Source organism: Somniosus microcephalus, chromosome 17, assembly GCF_052327205.1.
Source record: "Somniosus microcephalus isolate GS21.2 chromosome 17, FLI_Smic_1.0, whole genome shotgun sequence".
NCBI lineage: Eukaryota > Metazoa > Chordata > Chondrichthyes > Squaliformes > Somniosidae > Somniosus > Somniosus microcephalus.
The window spans coordinates 40,341,334-40,361,390 of NC_141003.1; the positions used below are offsets into that span (position 1 = coordinate 40,341,334).

The window sequence follows — 20,057 nt, forward strand, 5'->3', positions numbered from 1 at the left end:
TCCACTTCCAGGAGAGTGTAAGTATAGTGTGATATGCTTAGTTAGGGAACTTCCATTAGAGATGTAGACATAGCAATTTATAATAGAAAAGTTGACTAAGTGCATGCAGATGTAAGATTTTTAATATATAGATAAATGGTCATATTTAAGCAGCATTACACTACCAAATTATAGGTAGAGTTTGTGTTTCAGTTCTTGGATGCTAACAAGACAAGCAGGAGTGGAGTTAGGCATGTTGGGTAATTATACCGCACAGCCTTGATGGCCTGTTTCTGTGCACCTTTCTATGTGAATGAGTAATGCTCCCATGTATATTCTATAATACTTATAGAAGAAAATAATTTTTTAATATAATAGGGTATTTTAAAGCCTGGGTCTTGTATTTTTTGCAGAATGCTACCCAAGTTGTACAAATCAGTTCTGCCTGTATGGAATAACTTAGTAAGTTACTGTACTGGAAATGTATTTGGATGGATCTGCAAGAAGGAAAATTGCATAATTGTTAAGTAACATTTTTTTTCCATTTACCATGGGAAGTGTAAATCATTTATCTGTGAAGAATGCAATCAGCCTAGAATTGACAAAGTTGAACTTGATGAGAAAGACATGCAATTATTGTAGAAGCTAGAAAAAATCTCCTCCCAAAAACATAGCAATTAAAATATACCTTGTAGTGTTTACAGGACTGCAAGGGTAGCAGTTCTGATAAAGCATGAAGTTGAAGCTTCAATGGCTTTTTCAGTACCCTTTGACTCACTTTTTTAATGCGATCTATCTTTATTCTTGAATAAATATGTTGTGACAATGAAAGAAGCTTTATGTAGTTTCTGCAACCGTGTTAGTGTCCTGCAGGACAAACTGTATTGCCACTGATGTAATGTTGGCTCCAGAGGTGTACTATATATTAGTTAGTTTACTAGTTCATATATTCTGGATACAGAAAAAGCTATGGGCCCCATCAACGTCCCAGCTGTAGTGCTCCAGAACTAGCTAGCCAAGCTGTTCCAGTACAGCTACAACACTGACATCTACCAGACAAAGTGCAAAATTGCCCAGGTATGAACTGTCCACATAAAGTAGGACAAATCCAATCCAGCCAATTACCACCCCATCAGCCTACTTTCAATCATCAGCAAAGTGATGGAAGGTGTCGTCGACACTGCTATCGCGTGGCACTTACTCGCCAATAATCTGCTCACCGATGCTCAATTTGGGTTCCGCCAGGACCACTCGGTTCCAGACCTCTTTACAGCCTTGGTCCAAACATGGACAAAAGAGCTGAATTCCTGAGGTGAGGTGAGAATGACTGCCCTTGACATCAAGGCAGCTTTTAACCGAGTGTGGCATCAAGGAGCCCTAGTAAAATTGAAATCGATGGGGATCAGGGGGAAAAATCCACTGGCTGGAGTCATACTTGGCACAAATGAAGATGGTTGTGGTTGTTGGAGGCCAAGCCCCAGGACATCACTGCAGGAGTTCACTGGTGCAATGTCCTAGGCCCAACCATCTTCAGCTGCTTCATCAATGACCTTTCTTCCATCATAAGGTCAGAAGTGGGGATGTTCGCTGATGATTGCACAGTGTTCAGTTCTACTCACAATTTCTCAGATAATGAAACCGTCATGCCCACATGCAGCAAGAGCTGGACAACATCCAGGCTTGGGCTGATAAGTGGCAAGTAACATTCGTGCCACACAAGTGCCAGGCAATGACCATCTCCAACAAGAGAGAGTCTAACCACCTCCCCTTGACATTCAATGGCATTACCATAGTCTAATCCACCACCGTTAACATGCTGGGGGAGGGAGGGAGGTCACCATTGACCAGAAACTTAACTGGACCAGGCACACATATACTATGGCTACAAGAGCAGGTCAGAGGCTGGGTATTCTGTGATGAGTGACTCACCTCCTGACTCCCCAAAGCCTTTCCACCATCTACAAGGCACAAGTCAGGAGTGTGGAATACTCTGCACTTGCCTGGATGAGTGCAGCTCCAACAATACTCAAGAAACTCAACATTGCTTGATCGGCACTCCATCCACCACCTTAAACATTCATACCATCCACCACCGGCGCTACGTGGCTGGAGTGTGTACCATCTACAAGGTGTACTGCAGCAACTTGCCACGGTTTCTTCAACAGCAACTCGCCAAGGCTTCTTCAACAGCAACTCGCCAAGGCTTCTTCAACAGCAACTCGCCAAGGCTTCTTCAACAGCAACTCGCCAAGGCTTCTTCCACTGCACCTCCCAAAGCTCTGCCACCTAGAAGGACAAGGGCAACAGGCACGTGGAAACACCACCACCTTGCAAGTCATACACCATTCTGACTTGGAAATATATTGTTCCTTCATTGTTGCTGAGTCAAAATCCTGGAACTCCCTATCTAACAGCACTGTGGGAGTACCAACAGCACTGTGGGAGTACCTTCACCACACGGACTACTATGGTTCACGAAGGCAGCTCCTCATCACCACCTTATTGAGCAATTAGGGATGGGTTATAAATGCTGGCATTTAACGCCCACATCCTATGAATGAATAAATTTAGCATAACGTAGTGAAGCCCCCTCTTTCCTACGACATGCCTTACTCCAACCTCAATATTATTCCTAAATCTCCTCTCCTCCCCTTCCCTGGTAACCTGAGTGAGATTGCCAGTTTGTGCTATTATCAAAGTTATAGGAACTAGAGATAAGGCCTGTCACTACCCAAACCCCTTTCACAGACATTTTCATCAGAAAAGAGGAAAATTTCAATCAGCTTGAGTTGGAATTGTACCCAGGTCTCCGTCATGGAGAAGGATTATGCTAACCCACTGCAACAGCTTGTTTAACTGAGATTTTCTTTCTTTACTCCTCCTTCCCTGCCCTCAGATTTGTGGGGAAGTGCCTAGCATCCGCCACCATTGACGTGACTTGAGTCTAGCAAATTAAGTGCAAACCCACATTCTATCACTTTATGGCACAATACATTGGAGAACATATGCTTTGTGGGCACCAGTAAGGTTGAAAAGAGTAATAGAGAAGGTGAAGTAAATCAGGATGTAGCCATTAGGTAAAATCAACCTTGGTTTGAAAACTAGGAGAAAGGAAAAATTGAGGGAGGCAAGGAGTTCAACAATTTTGAGGTCCTGGGAAGGATTGACTTGGATGGATATCAGAAGAGCAAAGTATGTGCGGACAGCCTATTTGGAGTTTAGACGGAACAAAATACAGGAAACTCTTGTTTAAATGGCACCTAAATATCCAGAATTCTCTATTAACTGGCAAAATTCATACTCCAAAAACAACACCTCAATAACCGGAAATGTTGCTGAGTCCGAGTCTCCTGCGCTGGCCGAGTTAGTCAGTGGGGGTAATTCTTCAAACTGCCACTACCCGGCTTCTGGGCGCTGTCGGAAGTCCGAACACCTCAATAACAGGAGTCTGACTCTGCCGTGCTGCCGGGAGTACCCAATTACTGTATACTGCACATTTCTTGATTTAAAAAAATTTTTGTTTGTTAAAAATAGCCTCGGTAGATAACCCTCTCCGTCATCCAGAATTTTTAATCAACCGGCACCATCCCGGTCCCGTCGGTGCCGGATACCAAAGAGTTTCCTGTAGTTCAGAGAAGCACTGATCTTAGTATATAAAACTGAGAAAGGAAAGGTCGCGATGGGAAATGAGCAAGAGAGAGATTAGTTAGGCAATCACTTTCTCACTTCTATCAGTTGACTAGATTTTTCTTGTATTCTGCCAGCAATGCAAGAGAAATGCTAGAGCCTCCTCAGATATGGGAGCAATACTCCAGTCTTGTAGAAGAGATTAGAAGTTCCCTACAATGGGTAGATTTGAAAGTGCACATCTTGAGGATGATGGGAGGAATACCATCATGGTCAGTAGTCTTTGCCAAAGGCTACTGGCCATTATAGTATCCCTCCCATTTATATCACTTTATATCAGTAACAATTTAAAGTGGCATCTAGAGCTCCTGATGGCTCCGCAGTAAAGCAGTTTCTCAATGTGGAATTGAGCCATGCATATCTGGAAGGTCCCAATATTGATTCTTGGTCTGCGTTCAGTTGTAGGGTTGCTCCCAGGCTTGGAAAAGGAAAAATGAGCCAAGGTTTCCACTCCTGATGTTTTTCTAATGACCCTTGCTGGAAAGTGTACATGTATGGACATTGGGTGAAGGCAGGATGGGCTCTCCATATTTTGAATAGCTTGAAAAGTCTCAACATCTGGGCACAGGCATGAGTTACCAGAGCCCAGCACTAGGGTTGCAAAATTCCAGGAATTTTTAAAAGAGGAAACTTTCCATGGGAATTTATGGGAATTTGAGTTTTTTTGCACACTGATGGTTTTTTGTCTCTGACCCTTATATTATCTTTGTCATCAAAATAGACATACTGTTCCATACAAATAAAAACAGGCTTTCAAAACTTTATTTAGGTTATAATTTTGAACTTTATTGAACCCCCACAAAAAAGTCCCAACTAAAATAAAATTAAAATAAAAAGAGCATCAGCTTATTTAGCCTGTAATTTGTTCTTCTTTTGTCCCTTTGAGTCTTCTACTCATGAGTCTTCTACTCATGAGTCTTCTGAGTCTTCTACTCATCATTGCTCTTCCTGATTCTCTGGCTCTGACGTGTCCATTTCCTCCTCTGTGTCACCATCTAGCTGTGTGGTGGACACTTCTGTATCTGGCTCAATAAGTTGTAGGTTCACCCGGATAGCCACCAGTTTCTCCACTCTCTTGTTAGTCAGCCTGTTGCGCACCTTTGTATGTGTATTCCCAAAAAGTGACCAGTTTCGTTCAGAGGCCGCTGATGAAGGTGGGATTTGGAGTATCACTGATGCAATGGGTGACAGGGCCTCAGATGCACAAAGTCCCTTCCACCGGGCATGTGCACTGATATGCTTGCATGATTCCCATATCCCGTCCCCATTCCAAAGACCTTGCTTGGTAGAGAACTATGCAGCACGGTGGCATAGTGGTTAGCACTGTTGCCTCACAGCGCCAGGGACCCGGGTTCGAATCCGGCCTCGGGTGACTGTCTGTGTGGAGTTTGCACATTCTCCCCGTGTTTGCGTGGGTTTCCTCCGGGTGCTCCGGTTTCCTCCCACAGTCCAAAGATGTGCGGGTTAGGATGATTGGCTATGATAAATTGACCCTTAGTGTTAGGGGGATTAAATACGTGGGGTTACGGGGATAGGGTGGGATATGTGTTGGTGTAGGGGTTACGGGGATCGGGTGGGATATGGGCCGAAATGGCTCGATGGGCCGAAATGGCCTCTATCTGCACTGTGGGGTTTCTGTGATTCTGTGACTTCCCAGAACTTTGCCCACGTCCAGATTGAGGTGGTGTAAGAGGGTAGAAATCACACTAAGCGCTGTTGATCTGTTCTCCAGAAAGTATTGGTCTCCCAACGTGCTTTGGGTCCAGCATGTATGCTGCAGCATGAATCGGCTTGACACAAAATTCTTGACGCGTCTGTATGAATTGAACAATTGCCTTCTCCTCTGCTTTGAGCAGCAGGGATGTGGGTAGGGCAATGCTGATTTGTTCTTTTAAATCAGCAAAAAGCCTGGGAACATCTGACAAGATAGCGTCATCTTCTTCAATCTGAGCAATTGCAGATGCTACCTGTGAGAGTAGTTTAAGGCTGCTAACCACTCTCTCCCAAAACACATTATCCAGCAGTATTTTCTTGATGGTGGTTTCCATATCCCCAGACTGGGATATTGCCATTTCTTGCAGCGACTCCTTACCCTCCAGAAGGCTGTTGTACATTATGACAACGCCTCCCCATCTAGTGTTGCTGGGCAGCTTCAGTGTGGTGTTCTTGTTCTTTGTCATTTGCTTGGAGTTGTAGGTTGCTGCAACTACCTGTTTTCCCCTGACATACTTAACAACTTGCTTGGCTGTCTTGTACAGTGTTTCCATGGTTTTCAAACCCATGATGTCCTTGAGAAGCAGGTTGAGCCCATGAGCTGCGCACCCAATAGACGTAATATGAGGGTAGGCCTCCTCCACTTGAGCCCAAACAGCCTTCATATTCGCAGCATTGTCAGTAACTACTGCAAAGACCTTTTGTGATCCAAGATTGTTGATGACTGCTTTCAGCTCATCAGCAATGTATGTGCCTGTGTGTCTGTTGTCCTTCTCCCAGTGATCTTCAAGAGCACAGAGACAAGGAGTGGAGACGATGTAATTTATGATGCCCTCCCCTCGTACATCTGACCACCCATCTGCGATAACTGCAACACAGTCTGCCATCTCTATCGTTTCTTTGAGCTTTCCTTGGACTCTGTTATACTCAGCCTCCAACAAATAAGTAGACAAAGCATGTCTGGTGGGAGGACAGTATGCAGGGCGAATAACATTGAAAAATCTCTTCCAGTACACATTGGCTGTGAGCATGAGGGGTGAGCCTGTCGCATATACAGCTCGAGCAAGGCACTCATCTGCATTCTTCTGGCAATGGTTATCCATTGTATCAAAGAACCTTCCAAGTGGGCTAGGAGTTGCTGATAAGGAGCCTGATGCTGACTGTGAACCATCATCTTCTTGAATGGAAGCAGAGGAACTCTGGGCTGACTGCTGTGAGCTTTGAGTGAAGTTGTTACATTTGGATAAATGCTGCTGCATCTTTGTGGCATTCTTTACATATGGCTTTGTACAGTGTTTGCACATGTACACAGTCTTTCCATCTTTAATGCCTGGGGTAAAATGTTTCCACACATCCGGCGGTAAACGTGGCATTGTTCTATGCAGAGAAATAAAGGGTATTCGTCTCTGTGTCGAACTGCGGTCGATCAGCACGATTGCAACAGGGTGAGTAAATTTTTCCTGATGCTCCATGTGATGGAAGCATGACCTGTGCACGCACGACGCTACATCACCAATAGAGGGAGCTAATCACTCATCCAACCAATCAGGACACATTTGTTCACAGTCACACACAAAACTTGTAATTATTAAAACAATTATTAGTAAGAAGATAAACATATATTGATTAAGAAATTCCTTAATAATTAAGATTCCATCTCTGTTAGTAATTTTAAGAGAGGACCTGTGGGGGAAAAAAATGAAAGAAATACAAAAAAAAAACAATATTATGTTAGCATGTGCTTTTTTGGGCAAAATTCCCAAGCTAAGCTTCCCATGGAAAATTTCCGGAAATTTACCAGAAACTTTCCACCCCTTCGCAACCCTACCCAGCACCATGGACTGCACTCCAGCGAGAGTCTGCTTCTTCAGCAGAGGAGAAAATTGGAAGATGGACTGTTTTTTAAAGAATGTCCATCTTTAATGTCGATTCAAGCTCCAAGTCACAAGAACACAACCATGAAGCAGTTAACTGTATCTCTGAACCGTGTGTAGTTCACTTCCAGCATCAGAGTGAGTCTGCCATTTATTATGCATCAATTATGATCATCAGTTTGATACCAGAGTTGCTGTTTTGGCCAAAATACTGAGCGCAACAAATTTTATTGTTTGTTCACATGCATTCTGAAAGTAGCATCCTGCTCTGGCACATTCTTTTGTGTTATTATGCCAACATAGATGTTTAAGATTGTTTTTGGTAATGTTTCAACATAGGATTCCATGCTGTCTTTATTGGACAACAAAAATTCCAAACTGCCCTTCATAACTGACCACAAGATGACAGCAGTTTCCTTTCCTCACCAGTCCCAGCTGCCCTGGAGTGTTTTTGTGATGAAGTAGGCTTATGTTGCTATTCTTTATTTGGCTATCTGATTAGCCTGCAAAAATCTTGGAAACCACTAATGCAAATATTCAAAATCATATTTTTACTTTTATACAGTCGAACCAATCAGTTTTGTAATAGAATGTGGTAACATCACATTGAAAACATATATATTATAAAATACAAGTTGAATTGCATTGTGCCCATTTGACTTTGGCAGATAAGTTGCATCCCCATCACACAGTTCTTGTTTTCCCTTGCCCAATCTGGTGACTACTTGCACAGCTTTTCTTTTTACCAAGGTCAAAGCAGAGAGAAAACATTGTTTGTACTGGTTGGTTGTTTTTTTAGAAGAAAATTTCTGCAAAAACCTGACCAATGATGAAACCTGAGCCACTGATGAGCATATCAACTGGCAAAAACAGAGTATAACTGAGCCAGACAGATCAGACGGACCCAGGTCTGATTCTTGAGCTACACTGAGTTAGTTGATCTCAGCTCCAGTAGGGGCACTACAGTTGGTCTCCAATGCACCTGGGATAGGGTAGGAAAGTTCTGCCAGGATACCTGCTCCAGATTGCTATTTAATGATGCCAGCTAGAAAGTGGCTTGTGTGTGAATATTGGGTGAGGACAGAATTGGGCTCAGCTGTGATGCCCCTGAGTTGAATAACATGCAAATTCACTTTCTCAGTTTGCACCTAAAGAATGGTCACTTTGGCAAGGTATCTTAAGGTGGGCAGTGCCCATGGAACCAAAACCCTGCATGAGTCAGCAACCTCAGGAGAGGAGAAGTTAGGAAACATAATATTTTTGGAGACAGATGCATTGCATCATTAAATGTGGTTTGGCACGTAGTTTCCCACACAGAGTTTACAAATGGTAGGAAGAATGGGCAGGTATGAAAGAGATACATGATCAGCCTCTGCAACAATGCATAACAGGTACAGAGTAATATTGCTAAGACCTAGATATATGACTCTTAAGAATTTCATAATGTCCATTGAACATTTACATTTACACATTTTTCAGAAATATGATCTTTGTTTTAATGTTCATAATTCAATCTAGTTTTTTAAATTTCATTTTCCATGGTTACTGCTGAATAACTGTCAAAGATGCAACATTGCCGCCCCAACAAGACTGCCATCAATCCAGCTATTATTTAAATCTTAAAATAATTTGTATTCGCTTCAGCTGGTATTGGCAATCAGCCTAGCAGCTCAAAAATGTCCTAAACAACTTGGGGAGTTAGCTATTACAAAACAGGTTTTAAATTATTGGATGGATTTTTACCAGTCCACAAATCTAAAAAAAAAAGAGCCTCTGCCAGAAGATTCTAAGCCAACCATTTTCATAATTTAATTCAATCAAGGTATTTATTTGCCTTAACTATTTGAAAGTGTAAAGACTTTAAAAATGTCACTTATGGAGCACAGTTTTTTTGACCTTTTCATTATTCTACCGGACCCAAAACAGCAACACAAAAATAAATTCACCGTCAATTTGCAATCGCAGTCAGAATGACAGATGATTATAGCTCCCTCAACAGTCTAAGGCGCTGCCTGGGCAAACACTAAGCTGTATAGACCAGAAGGTCCAATGTTCTGTGCTGAGTTAGCCTCCGTGTCCCTGGAATAGGTAGGAGAAAAATCAGCAGGGATTCCCACTCCAATTGCTCTCCAGCAACCCGTACTAGAAAGTGTGTGTGCGTATTTAAGTAGAGAGAAACCAGGTAACTACAGAACTGTCAGATCCCTGAAATTGATGTTAAACTATCATCAGAGACAGAGCGACTGAGCACTTGTACAAGTATCAGCTGATCAAAAAGAGTCAGCATGGATTTGTGATGGGCAGATCATGTCTGACTAATCTAGTTCCAGAAGGCATTTGATAAGGTTCCACACAAGAGATTATTAGCAAAATGGGTGCGCAGTGAATTGGAGGTAACCTTGTCACGTGGGTCGGTAATTAGTTAGGAAGTGAGAGACAGAGAGTAGGGATAATGAGTTGTGGTAAGTGGTGTTCCCCAGGGATCTGTACAAACTTTTCACCAGAGTTTCATGAGCTTGGAAATAGATTAAAGAACTGGACCTCAAAGGTGGTAATCTCTGAATTATTCGCAGTGCCACATGCTAGTGAAACAGGAAGATAGTGCAGGAGGGAGGGCGTTAGATTCCTGGGGCATTGGGATCAGTTCTGGCGAAGGAGGGACCTGTACAAGCCGGACGGGTTGCACCTGAACAGGACTGGGGACCAATGTCCTCGTGGGGGGTTGTGGTAAACCACTGTTAACTCTGTACAGGCCCGGGCATGTCTCCACCCCTAAGCCCGGGTATAAAGGTGACTCACCACCCTTCCCCCGGGAACTCTTAGGATGGATCCACTAGCAGAGGCATGCTCCAGTTCTTAGTCAATAAAAGCCTACTTCGTATAAGTTCAACTCGTAGTCTTTGGTGTTGTTGATAGTGCATCAATTTTATTGACTAAATTTTCGACATGGAGCAAATCTTGAAGCCGGAACGTTTAGACCTGGATCCTCAAGCAGCAGATGCAGCCAATAACTTTGAACACTGGCTGAGCTGTTTCGAAGCCTTCCTGGAGGCCCCCAGCACTACCGTCACTACAGATGACGCAAAACGGCTTGTCTTGAACTCACGGGTGAGCCACCGAGTCTACTCGATCATCCGAGACGCCACAACTTACGCGGCTGCCATCGCGACGCTAAAGGAACAATACGTGAGGCCTGTTAACGAGGTCTACGCCAGACACCTCCTGGCTACCCGAAAACAGCGCCCCGGGGAATCGGGCGCCGAATATTTGCTGGCACTGAGAGTCCTCGGCCGGGCCTGTAATTGCAAAGCGGTGACGGCCAAGGAATGCACGGAAGACCTGATCCGAGACGCCTACGTAGCCGGCATCAGGTCCAACTATACTCGGCAGAGGCTGCTGGAACAGAGGGGGCTCGACCTGCAGAAGACGGTGGCCCTCGCTAACTCGTTAGACGTGGCCCTCCAGAACATGGACGCCTACCCCCTGACCGGATGGCCACGTGGATGTCACGGGAGCAGCCATCTTGGACCCGGTAAGGCCACAAGCCGCCAGCAGCCCAACTACAGCTGCAATGACCAGAGGCCAGAAATGCTACTTCTGCGGCCAGGCCAAGCACCCCAGACAACAATGCCCAGCAAAGGACGCGACCTGCTCCAAATGCGGCAAGAAAGGCCACTACGCGAGAGTGTGCAGGGCGAAATCGACCCCCAATTCCAGCAGCGCTGCGTGTGAACCGTGCAGGCTGCCATTTTGGACCCCACCAACCACGTGTGAGCCGTGCAGGCCGCCATTTTGGGCACCACCAGCCGCGGGGGAGCCGCCATCTTGGACACCATTTCGAGACCAGGCCCCCGGCGCGGGCGAATACTACAGCGACCCACCGACCTCGACGATGGCCTCCATCACCCTGGACCAATCTAGGCCCCATCAACTAGCCAGGTCCATGATGAACGTAAAGGTAAATGGCCATGCCACAAATTGCCTTTTCGACTGCGGAAGCACGGAGAGCTTCATCCACCCCGACACGGTGCAACGCTACTCCCTATCGGTTATGCACACACGCCACCAGGTCTTTATGGCCTCAAAGTCCCATACGGCGGACGTCGGCGGCTACTGTGTAGCGACTCTGACAGTGAACGGCGTGGAGTACAGAGATTTTAAATTCCTCGTCCTGCCACAGCTCTGCGCTCCCGTACTGCTAGGATTAGACTTCCAGTGCCATCTGGAGAGCGTCATGATGGCATATGGCGGGCCCCTGCCCCCACTTACAGTCTGCAGCCGGCAGAATTTAAACACGGCGCCGCGCAAAGTATGCAGCCTGTCCACCCTGAAGGTCAAACCCCCCCCCCCGTTGTTCGCTAACCTCGCCAAAGACTGCAAGCCAATTGCTACTAAAAGCAGGCGGTACAGTGCCGGGGATAGGAGCTTTATTAAATCAGAAGTAGAAAGACTCCTGAGGGAAGGGATTATCGAGGGCAGCACCAGCCCATGGCGAGCCCAAATGGTGGTAGTGAAGACCGGCGAAAAACAGCGCCTGGTTATTGATTACAGCCAGACGATCAATCGATACACCCACTTCCCCGCATATCTGACATGGTCAACCAGATAGCACAATACTGGGTATTCTCGACGATTGATCTGAAGTCGGCATACCACCAGCTCCCCATCAGGCCTGAGGACCGCCAGTACACGGCCTTCGAGGCCGACGGTCGCCTCTGCCACTTCCTCCGAGTCCCCTTCGGCGTCACCAACGGGGTCTCGGTCTTCCAAAGGGAGATGGACTGGATGGTTGACCAGAACGCGCTGCAGGCCACCTTCCCCTATCTAGACAACGTCACCATCTGCGGCCATGACCGGCATGACCACGACGCCAACCTAGAAAAATTCCTCCGTACGGCCCAACGGCTGAATCTGACATACAACAGAGAAAAATGTATGTTCCGCACCACGCGCCTCGCTATTCTTGGCTGTGTGGTGGAAAACTGAGTAATCGGCCCCGACCCCGACCGAATGCGCCTCCTCCTGGAACTACCCCTCCCCCACTGCCTAAAAGCCCTGAAGAGATGCCTAGGGTTCTTCTCTTACTACGCCCAGTGGGTGCCCAACTATGCGGACAAAGCCCGGCCCCTCATCAAGTCAACCTCCTTCCCCCTGACGGCAGAGGCCCGTGCGGCCTTCACCCTCATAAAAGAGGACATTGCGAAGGCCACAATGCACGCAGGGGATGAGTCCATCCCTTTCCAAGTGGAGAGCGATGCATCCGACTTCGCCCTAGCCGCAACCCTTAACCAGGCGGGGAGACCCGTGGCCTTCTTTTCACGGACCCTCCAGGCCCCCGAAATTTGACACTCCTCAGTCGAGAAGGAGGCCCAGGCGATAGTGGAGGCTGTACGGCACTGGAGGCATTACCTGGCCGGTAAACGTTTCACCCTGCTCACTGACCAACGGTCAGTAGCATTTATGTTTAACAACAGACAAAGGGGGAAAATCAAAAATGATAAGATATTGCGGTGGAGGATCGAGTTATCCACCTACAACTACGATATCTTATACCAGCCCGGGAAACTTAATGAGCCCCCAGACGCCCTATCCCGTGGGACATGTGCCAACGCACAAGTCGATAGGCTACGGACCCTCCACAATGATCTCTGCCACTCGGGGGTCACCAGGTTCTTCCATTTTATTAAAGCTCGCAACCTGCCTTACTCCATCGAGGAGGTCAGGACCATGACCAGGAACTGCCAGGTCTGCGCCGAATGCAAACCGCATTTTTATAGGCCAGACAGGGCACACCTGATTAAAGCCACCCGCCCCTTCGAACGTCTCAGCGTCGATTTCAAGGGGCCCCTTCCCTCCTCTGACCGCAACACATACTTCCTCAATATTATTGACGAGTACTCCCGTTTCCCCTTCGCCATCCCCTGCCCGGACATGACCAGCGCCACAGTCATCAGGTGCCTCAACGACCTGTTCGCCATATTTGGCTTCCCCAATTACATCCACAGCGACAGGGGCTCGTCGTTCATGAGTGACGAGCTGCGCCAGTACCTGCTCGAGAAGGGCATAGCCACGAGCAGGACTACCAGCTACAACCCCCGGGGTAACGGACAGGTAGAGAGGGAGAACGCAACGGTGTGGAAGACTGCCATGCTCGCCCTAAAATCCAAGGACCTCCCAATCTCCCGCTGGCAAGATGTCCTCCCCGATGCGCTCCACTCCATACGATCACTGCTCTGTACTGCCACAAATGCCACCCCTCACGAGATCCACCTCGGGGACATCACTACCGCCATGGCTGACGTCTCCGGGACCCGTCCTGCTCAGGAAACACGTGGGGAGCCATAAGACGGACCCCCTGGTCGAAAAGGTTCACCACCTCCACGCCAACCCACAGTACGCCTACGTGGCGTATCCTGACGGGCGGGAGGATACAGTCTCAATTCGAGACCTCGCACCCTCAGGTACCACCCGAAACACCATCGATCACCATCCACTACCTCCACCCACCACCACTACCCACGACGCACCACTGGAGTGTCTACCACGAACTGACGACATGCCGGTGCCATCCCTACCCCGAGAGGACGACACGCCAGTGCTCCGTCCCACGCGAGAAGCGGCCGCGGGCAAAGAACCGCCGCAACCGGCACCACGAAGACCATTACGGCAGACAAGACCCCCGGAGAGACTTTCGTATACGAACTTTTGAAACACTTCACCCCGCCGGACTCTTTTTTTTAAATGAGGGGTGAATGTGGTAAACCACTGTTAACTCTGTACAGGTCCGGGCATGTCTCTGCCCCTGGCTCCACCCCTAAGCCCGGGTATAAAGGTGATTCACCACCCTTCCCCCGGGAGCTCTTAGGATGGATCCACTAGCGGAGGCATGCTCCAGTTCTTAGTCAATAAAAGCCTACTTCGTATAAGTTCAACTCGTAGTCTTTGGTGTTGTTGATAGTGCATCAAAGGTTTAAACTAATTTGGCAGGGGGAAGGGAACCAGGATGTAGCAGCAGAGAAGACAGACTGGGTGCACAGAAAACTAAGAGGGACAGTGTAGAAAGAGCAGGAATTTGATGGAGGAAAAAAGCAAAACAGATTAGCATGGTGTTAGAATGCATGTGTTTTCATGTGAGGAGTGTTCCAAATAAGTTTGATAAGCTGCAGGCACAAGTTGCCACATGGGGTTATGATATAGTGGCTATACGGCCTGGCTTAAACATGCGCAGGAATGGAAACCAAACATTCCTGGCTACGGTGTATTCAGGAGGGATAGGGAAGGAAAATAGTTGGTAGTATTGACCAAGGATAATGTTACAGTTCTACAGAGGGATGATATAATAGAGGGTTCAAAGTCTGAATCTATTTGGTTAGTGTTAAGGAACAGAAAAGGAGCTGTTACATTGCTGAGTGTTTACTATAGAACCCCAAATAGTGAGGAGGAGATAGAGCAGAAAATCTGTAGTCAAATTTCAGAGAGCAGTAATAGTAGGGGACTTTAACCAGTCTAATATAGACTAGGAAAAAACATGTAAAGGGCAAGGAGGGTGAAGAATTTCTAAAATGTGCACAGATAACTTTCTTAATCAGTGTTTGTAGCCCAACGATGAAGTAACAGAGGGTTGATGAAGGTAGTGCAGTAGATGTATATATGGACTTTCAAAAGGCATCTGATAAAGTACCACAAGATTTATTCGTAAAATAGAAGCACATGGGATTAAAGGGACGGTGGTAACTTGGGTACGAAATTGGCTAAAGAATAGGAGGCAGAGACTTGTGGTGAACGAATGTTTTCCTGACAGGCGAGAAGTATGCAGTGTGGTCCCCAAGGGATTGGTATTGGGTCCATTGCTTTATCTATATATATAAAGCGGCTCTTCTGTCTGTCCCGATGTCTGTCTGTCCGTTCTCTATACGTTTGAAAGTTACAGAGCGTACCGACGCGCGCGTCGCCTCAAAAGAAAGCTTGCAATTCCGGACCGGTCATAGGCGTATTTACGTTTTGGCCGGACAAAAATCCCGCCCGCGGTATCCCAAAAACGTTCAGCGTTCTGCTCATTAGCATCTCATTAGCGACCGTGTGACGTCAAGGTCGACCAATCGGACGGCGGGTTCCTTCCTACAGTTGAGTGTCGAGTGACTCGACGATTGACCAATCCTACGCTTCGGTGACCTGACCGGTCGACCAATCGGTGCGTGTGTGGGCGGGCCTTATCCTTCTGAACCGAGGTGAGTGGCCGCCATCTTGATTTTTCACAATTTTTTTCCCCCACACTTTCTGTGTGTTAGGGAACTAAGGTAAATATTTTAAGGATGTGTTCGGGAATTAATTAACAATTTATTTGAGTTTTATATTGTGTTTAGCAACCCCCCCCCCCCCTCCTCCTCACCCTCGCGCAGGGGGGACTCGGGGCCTGAAGCTCAAAAAAATTCTCTCTCTCTCTTTCTTCCCTCTCGCGCTCTCTCCTTCTCCTCTTCCCTCTCTCTCCTTCTCCTCTTCCCTCTCTCTCCTTCTCCTCTTCCCTGTCTCTCTCTACTTCCCCCTCTCAGGTTTCACGGTGTCGGGGCCGCAGTGCGGGCGGGCCGCCCGAAGTTTCCCGCTCGCTAACGGCCGCCAGGCCGCCTCGCGCCGCCCGCACTGACCGCGCATGCGCCGCCCGCACTGACCGCGAGAGCCTGCTCCCGGCGCCGGCCACCGCTCAGCATTCCCGCTCTCGCAACGGCACCGGACCTCAGGCGCTAGGCAGGGGGAGGGGCCGGAGAGAGGGACAGAGGGGAGCGGGGGAGTGCGAGGGGAGGGAGGGAGGGAGACGGGGGAGGGGAGGAGGGGAGGGGAGGGAGGGATAGGACAGGGAGAGGACATGACAGGGAGAGGGGGGACACACAGGGGCAGGGAGACCAAGCGCCCCAAAATTGCCCTCGCAACGCGGGGCTCCCCAGCTAGTTATATATAAATTACCTTGACTTGGGTACAGGGAGTATAGTTTCGAAGTTTGCCGATGATACAAAGTTTGGCATCTTTCAAAGAGCTGGCACAGGCATGCCGGACTGAATGGCGGCCTCCTATGCTTTAAAATTCTATGTTTTAATGACTTGGATGAAGGAATAGAGTTGTACATTCAAGTTTGAAGATGAAACTGTTAGGAGGCACAGTACGTTGTGTAGATGGGAGCAGGAAGTTACAAAGGGACAAATCTAGACGATTGAGTGGGTAAAGCACTATGGCAGCTGGAGTTGAATGTGGAAAAGTGAGAGGTCATCCACTTTGGATCTGAGAAAGACAAATAGGAATATTTTCTTAATGGTGAGAGGCTCTGAGCTGTGGAGGAGCAAAGGAAATTGGGTGTCCGTGTACACACATTGCTAAAAGCTAGTGCATAGGTACAAAATCGAATCAAAAAAGTTAATGGAATGTTGGCCTATATCTCAAGGGGGATGGAATTCTTCGCTTGTCCAGAGCCTTGGTCAGACTCCATCTCAAGTACTGTATTCAGTTATGGACACTGAACCTCAGGAAAGATATATTGGCCTTGGAAGGGGTACAGCACAGATTCACCAGAATACCAGGGCTTAAAGGGTTAAATTATGAGGACAGGTTACATAAACTTGACTTGTAATACCTTGAGTTTAGAAGGTGGTCTAATTGAAGTATTTAAAATGATAAAAGGATTTGATATGGTAGATACAGAGAAACTATTTCCTCTGCTGGGAGAATCTAGAACAAGAGAGCATAATCTTAAAATTAGTGCTAGGCCATTTGGGAGTGAAATCAGGAAGCACTTTTTCACACAAAGGGTAATAGAAATCTGGAACACTCTTCCCCCAAAAGGTTGTGCATGCTCAGTCAATTGAAATTTTTAAGAGGGATCAATAGATTTTTGTTGGGTAAGGGTTTCACGATGATATGGAACAAAGGCGGTTAAATGGGGTTGAGGTACAGATCAGCCATGATCTAATTGAATGGCAGAACAGGCTCGAGGGGCTGAATGGCCTTCTCCTGTTCCTATGATACCAGTTGAGGATAGAATTATGTTGGACTCGATGCCTTCTGTAATTGACTACCCTGCCAATATTCGCTGTCTAGATTTGCACATGAAGAAAGGTCCCTTGGCCAATATACAGAAGTGTTGGGAGCAACTGCGCAATTGTACCCAGCAACTTTAGGAAAGGAGTGTGAAGAAATGGAAGACTGATGCCAACATAATCGTAAATATGACCCACCCATTTAAGTAGGGGCATTGTAATTTTGATGCATGGGAGGGTAGCTTTTAACTATGAAGGCTAGTGATTTTAGAGAGTGGTGGAGTGGACGAAGAGACTGAAATTGGCTTCAGTTTATGGAGTAGATAAGGATGGATATGAAGTTCAAGGTATACAAATGTTTGGCTAGTTTCTTTAAAAATCTGTACCTAGATTCAAATTTTTTAAAATAGATAGAAATATAGATTTTAAAAACAAATTGCAAAGCAAATTTTAAAAAAAAACAATAAGCTGAACATGCTGTAATACAATCTATATAGATTATTACAATCTAAAACGTGAAACATTTCTTCCATGTGGCTAGCTTGGTATTCTGAATTAGCTGGTAAATCACCAGCAATAATACTCTATGATACATCCGCAGAAAAATTGAGATTTTATTGTGTTGTCTAGACACAAAAGGCATCAAGGGGTATGGGGAGAGAGGGGGAATATGGTATTGAGATAGAGGATCAGCCATGATCATATTGAATGGCGGCGCAGGCTTGAAGGGCCAAATAGCCTACTCCTGCTCCTATTTTTCTATATTTCTATGTCATTGTGGCATCACATGTACTTTTAGAACAAGGGAGCGTTTATTGAACAGAGCAGAGAGGATGTTGGTATGCCATCTTAAAAATAAGTTGAATGAAGTTTCCAGTGAGTGGCTAGGTCATGCGTACCATGAAGGTGCAAGATTTGATCCCCAGTCTGTGTTTTGTTAGCTGTCCTCAGCAAAGAAGTGATCCCTGAGTTAGTTTAGAGAAACCAGACCTGGGTTCCTGCTCTTAATGGCTATCCTGTGACTGTGTGTGGACTAGGCAGAAGGACAGGAAAAGGTCCACTCAGGTGCCCTCCTTGCTTTAACTAACCTGCCAATACCCATCATCAAAGCTGCAGCCTATGGCTAGGATCCTAGAGGAAGACAAAGATGGGTTGGAAATACCCATCATTAGAATTAAGAAAAGTGATAGAGGAAAGTTGGTTGCAGGGAATCACTTGGGGGTGATGGTTTTCCCTCTGGAGTAAAGAAGGGAGATCTCTTTATATGTTGGAATTCTTTTGTAAAGACAGCATGATAGAACTTGAGCACTTTGGATGGGGCTTGGTGCATTTTAAGCTGTAAAATATGTATTCCATGCTGGAAAAAATCAATTAACTTGTAACATAAGTACATACGTAATAATCTTAAAAATCAGAAATTGAAAATAAAATGTTCCTTTCTTACAGGTGTAGTCCAGCATTTTAGTACTAGTGATTTATCAAGTAATTCAAGAAAATAAACTAGTCATGTGGAAGAAATTTGGGAATAAAATGTTTCAAATGTTTTAGATTGTAATTCCCATTGGTGGGATTACAGTTTATCCAGCTTATAATGCTTTTTTTTGCTTTAATTGCTTGTTCAGTCAGAGTTTTTGCCTTAAAATATTTTCTTTTTGTTTGAATCTAGGTACAGATTTTATGTGACAAGCCAAAAATGTGTATACCTTGAAGTCTGCTAATGCAAGTTTTACCATTTTATTAACTATCATATGATTAGTTGCAAATGTGTAACAAGCTGCCTTTGCTTGTAGATGCCATTAGAGAGGTGAGGAAATACTCAATGAACCATGGGAGTGGAAAAGATGAAAAGCTGCTTCCAAATACGTATGATCACCTCAACATGAAGCTTTTTAGGGCACAAAGGAATCTTTACATATCTGGATTTTCACTGTTCCTTTGGCTGTAAGTATAAATGACAAAGAAAGTTTGCATTTTTTTGTATGTTTAACCTCCACAAAAAGACAACTAGACCATTCTCAAATAATTAGGGGTAGGGTGAAGAACACAAGAATAGTATCTGCTCAACAATGTGATTTCTGTGCTGCTCGTGTGGTCGTCCTACCCTGCTGTATAGATTCTGTTCTGCAAACATAACCTCAGTTCCTATTCTGATCATTCATGATTTTAATTGGTGTCTGTGGTCTCTTGTAAAGATTCTTTTTTAAGTTTGGAAATCAAAAGTTTATTTTTAGTATGTTACAACTTTACAAAACCTATAACATCTGCTTTTCTTTGCAAAACACATTTTGTTTTAGACAGCCCAGGTGACATAGTTTTAGTCTGTTTGTCACATAAAATCTGTTGTCGTCATGTTTTAAAATCTCCACCTTTTACTTTAAGTGGTGAGAATGTGAAACTCACTGCCACATGGAGTGGTTGAGGCGAATAGCATAGATGCATTTAAGGGGAAGCTGGATAAGTACATGAGGGAGAAAGGAATAGAAGGATATGGTGATAGGGTGCGATGACGTATGGTGGGAGGAGGCTCATGTGAAGCATAAACACTGGCATAAATCTGTTGGGCTGAATAGCCTGTTTCTGTGGCTGTAAATTCTATGTAATCTCTGGTTATCAATCTTACCCAGTGACTGTGACACCATGAAAAGTGCTTGTGTTGTAAGAAAACCCAACATTTCCAGAATTTCCCCAAGATCGGCAGTAGGGCCTGTCCAGAGTGCTGAATTTATTTATCAGAAATAAATTCTCCAAGTCGATACTTGGTGCAAAAATATCCTGAGTTCCA

The 20,057-nt window shown here is 45.8% G+C and overlaps 1 protein-coding gene across 2 annotated transcripts in view; it reads left to right on the top strand.

The window, feature by feature from the left end:
• Window positions 1–20,057, top strand: part of bcap29 (B cell receptor associated protein 29) — a 69,060-nt gene that overhangs the window by 20,051 nt on the left and 28,952 nt on the right. For both annotated transcript variants that reach the window (XM_086010237.1, XM_086010236.1), the window contains one exon: window positions 19,066–19,216. In XM_086010237.1, coding sequence (XP_085866363.1) covers window positions 19,066–19,216 — 151 coding nt within the window. The remainder of the gene's footprint in view (window positions 1–19,065; window positions 19,217–20,057) is intronic.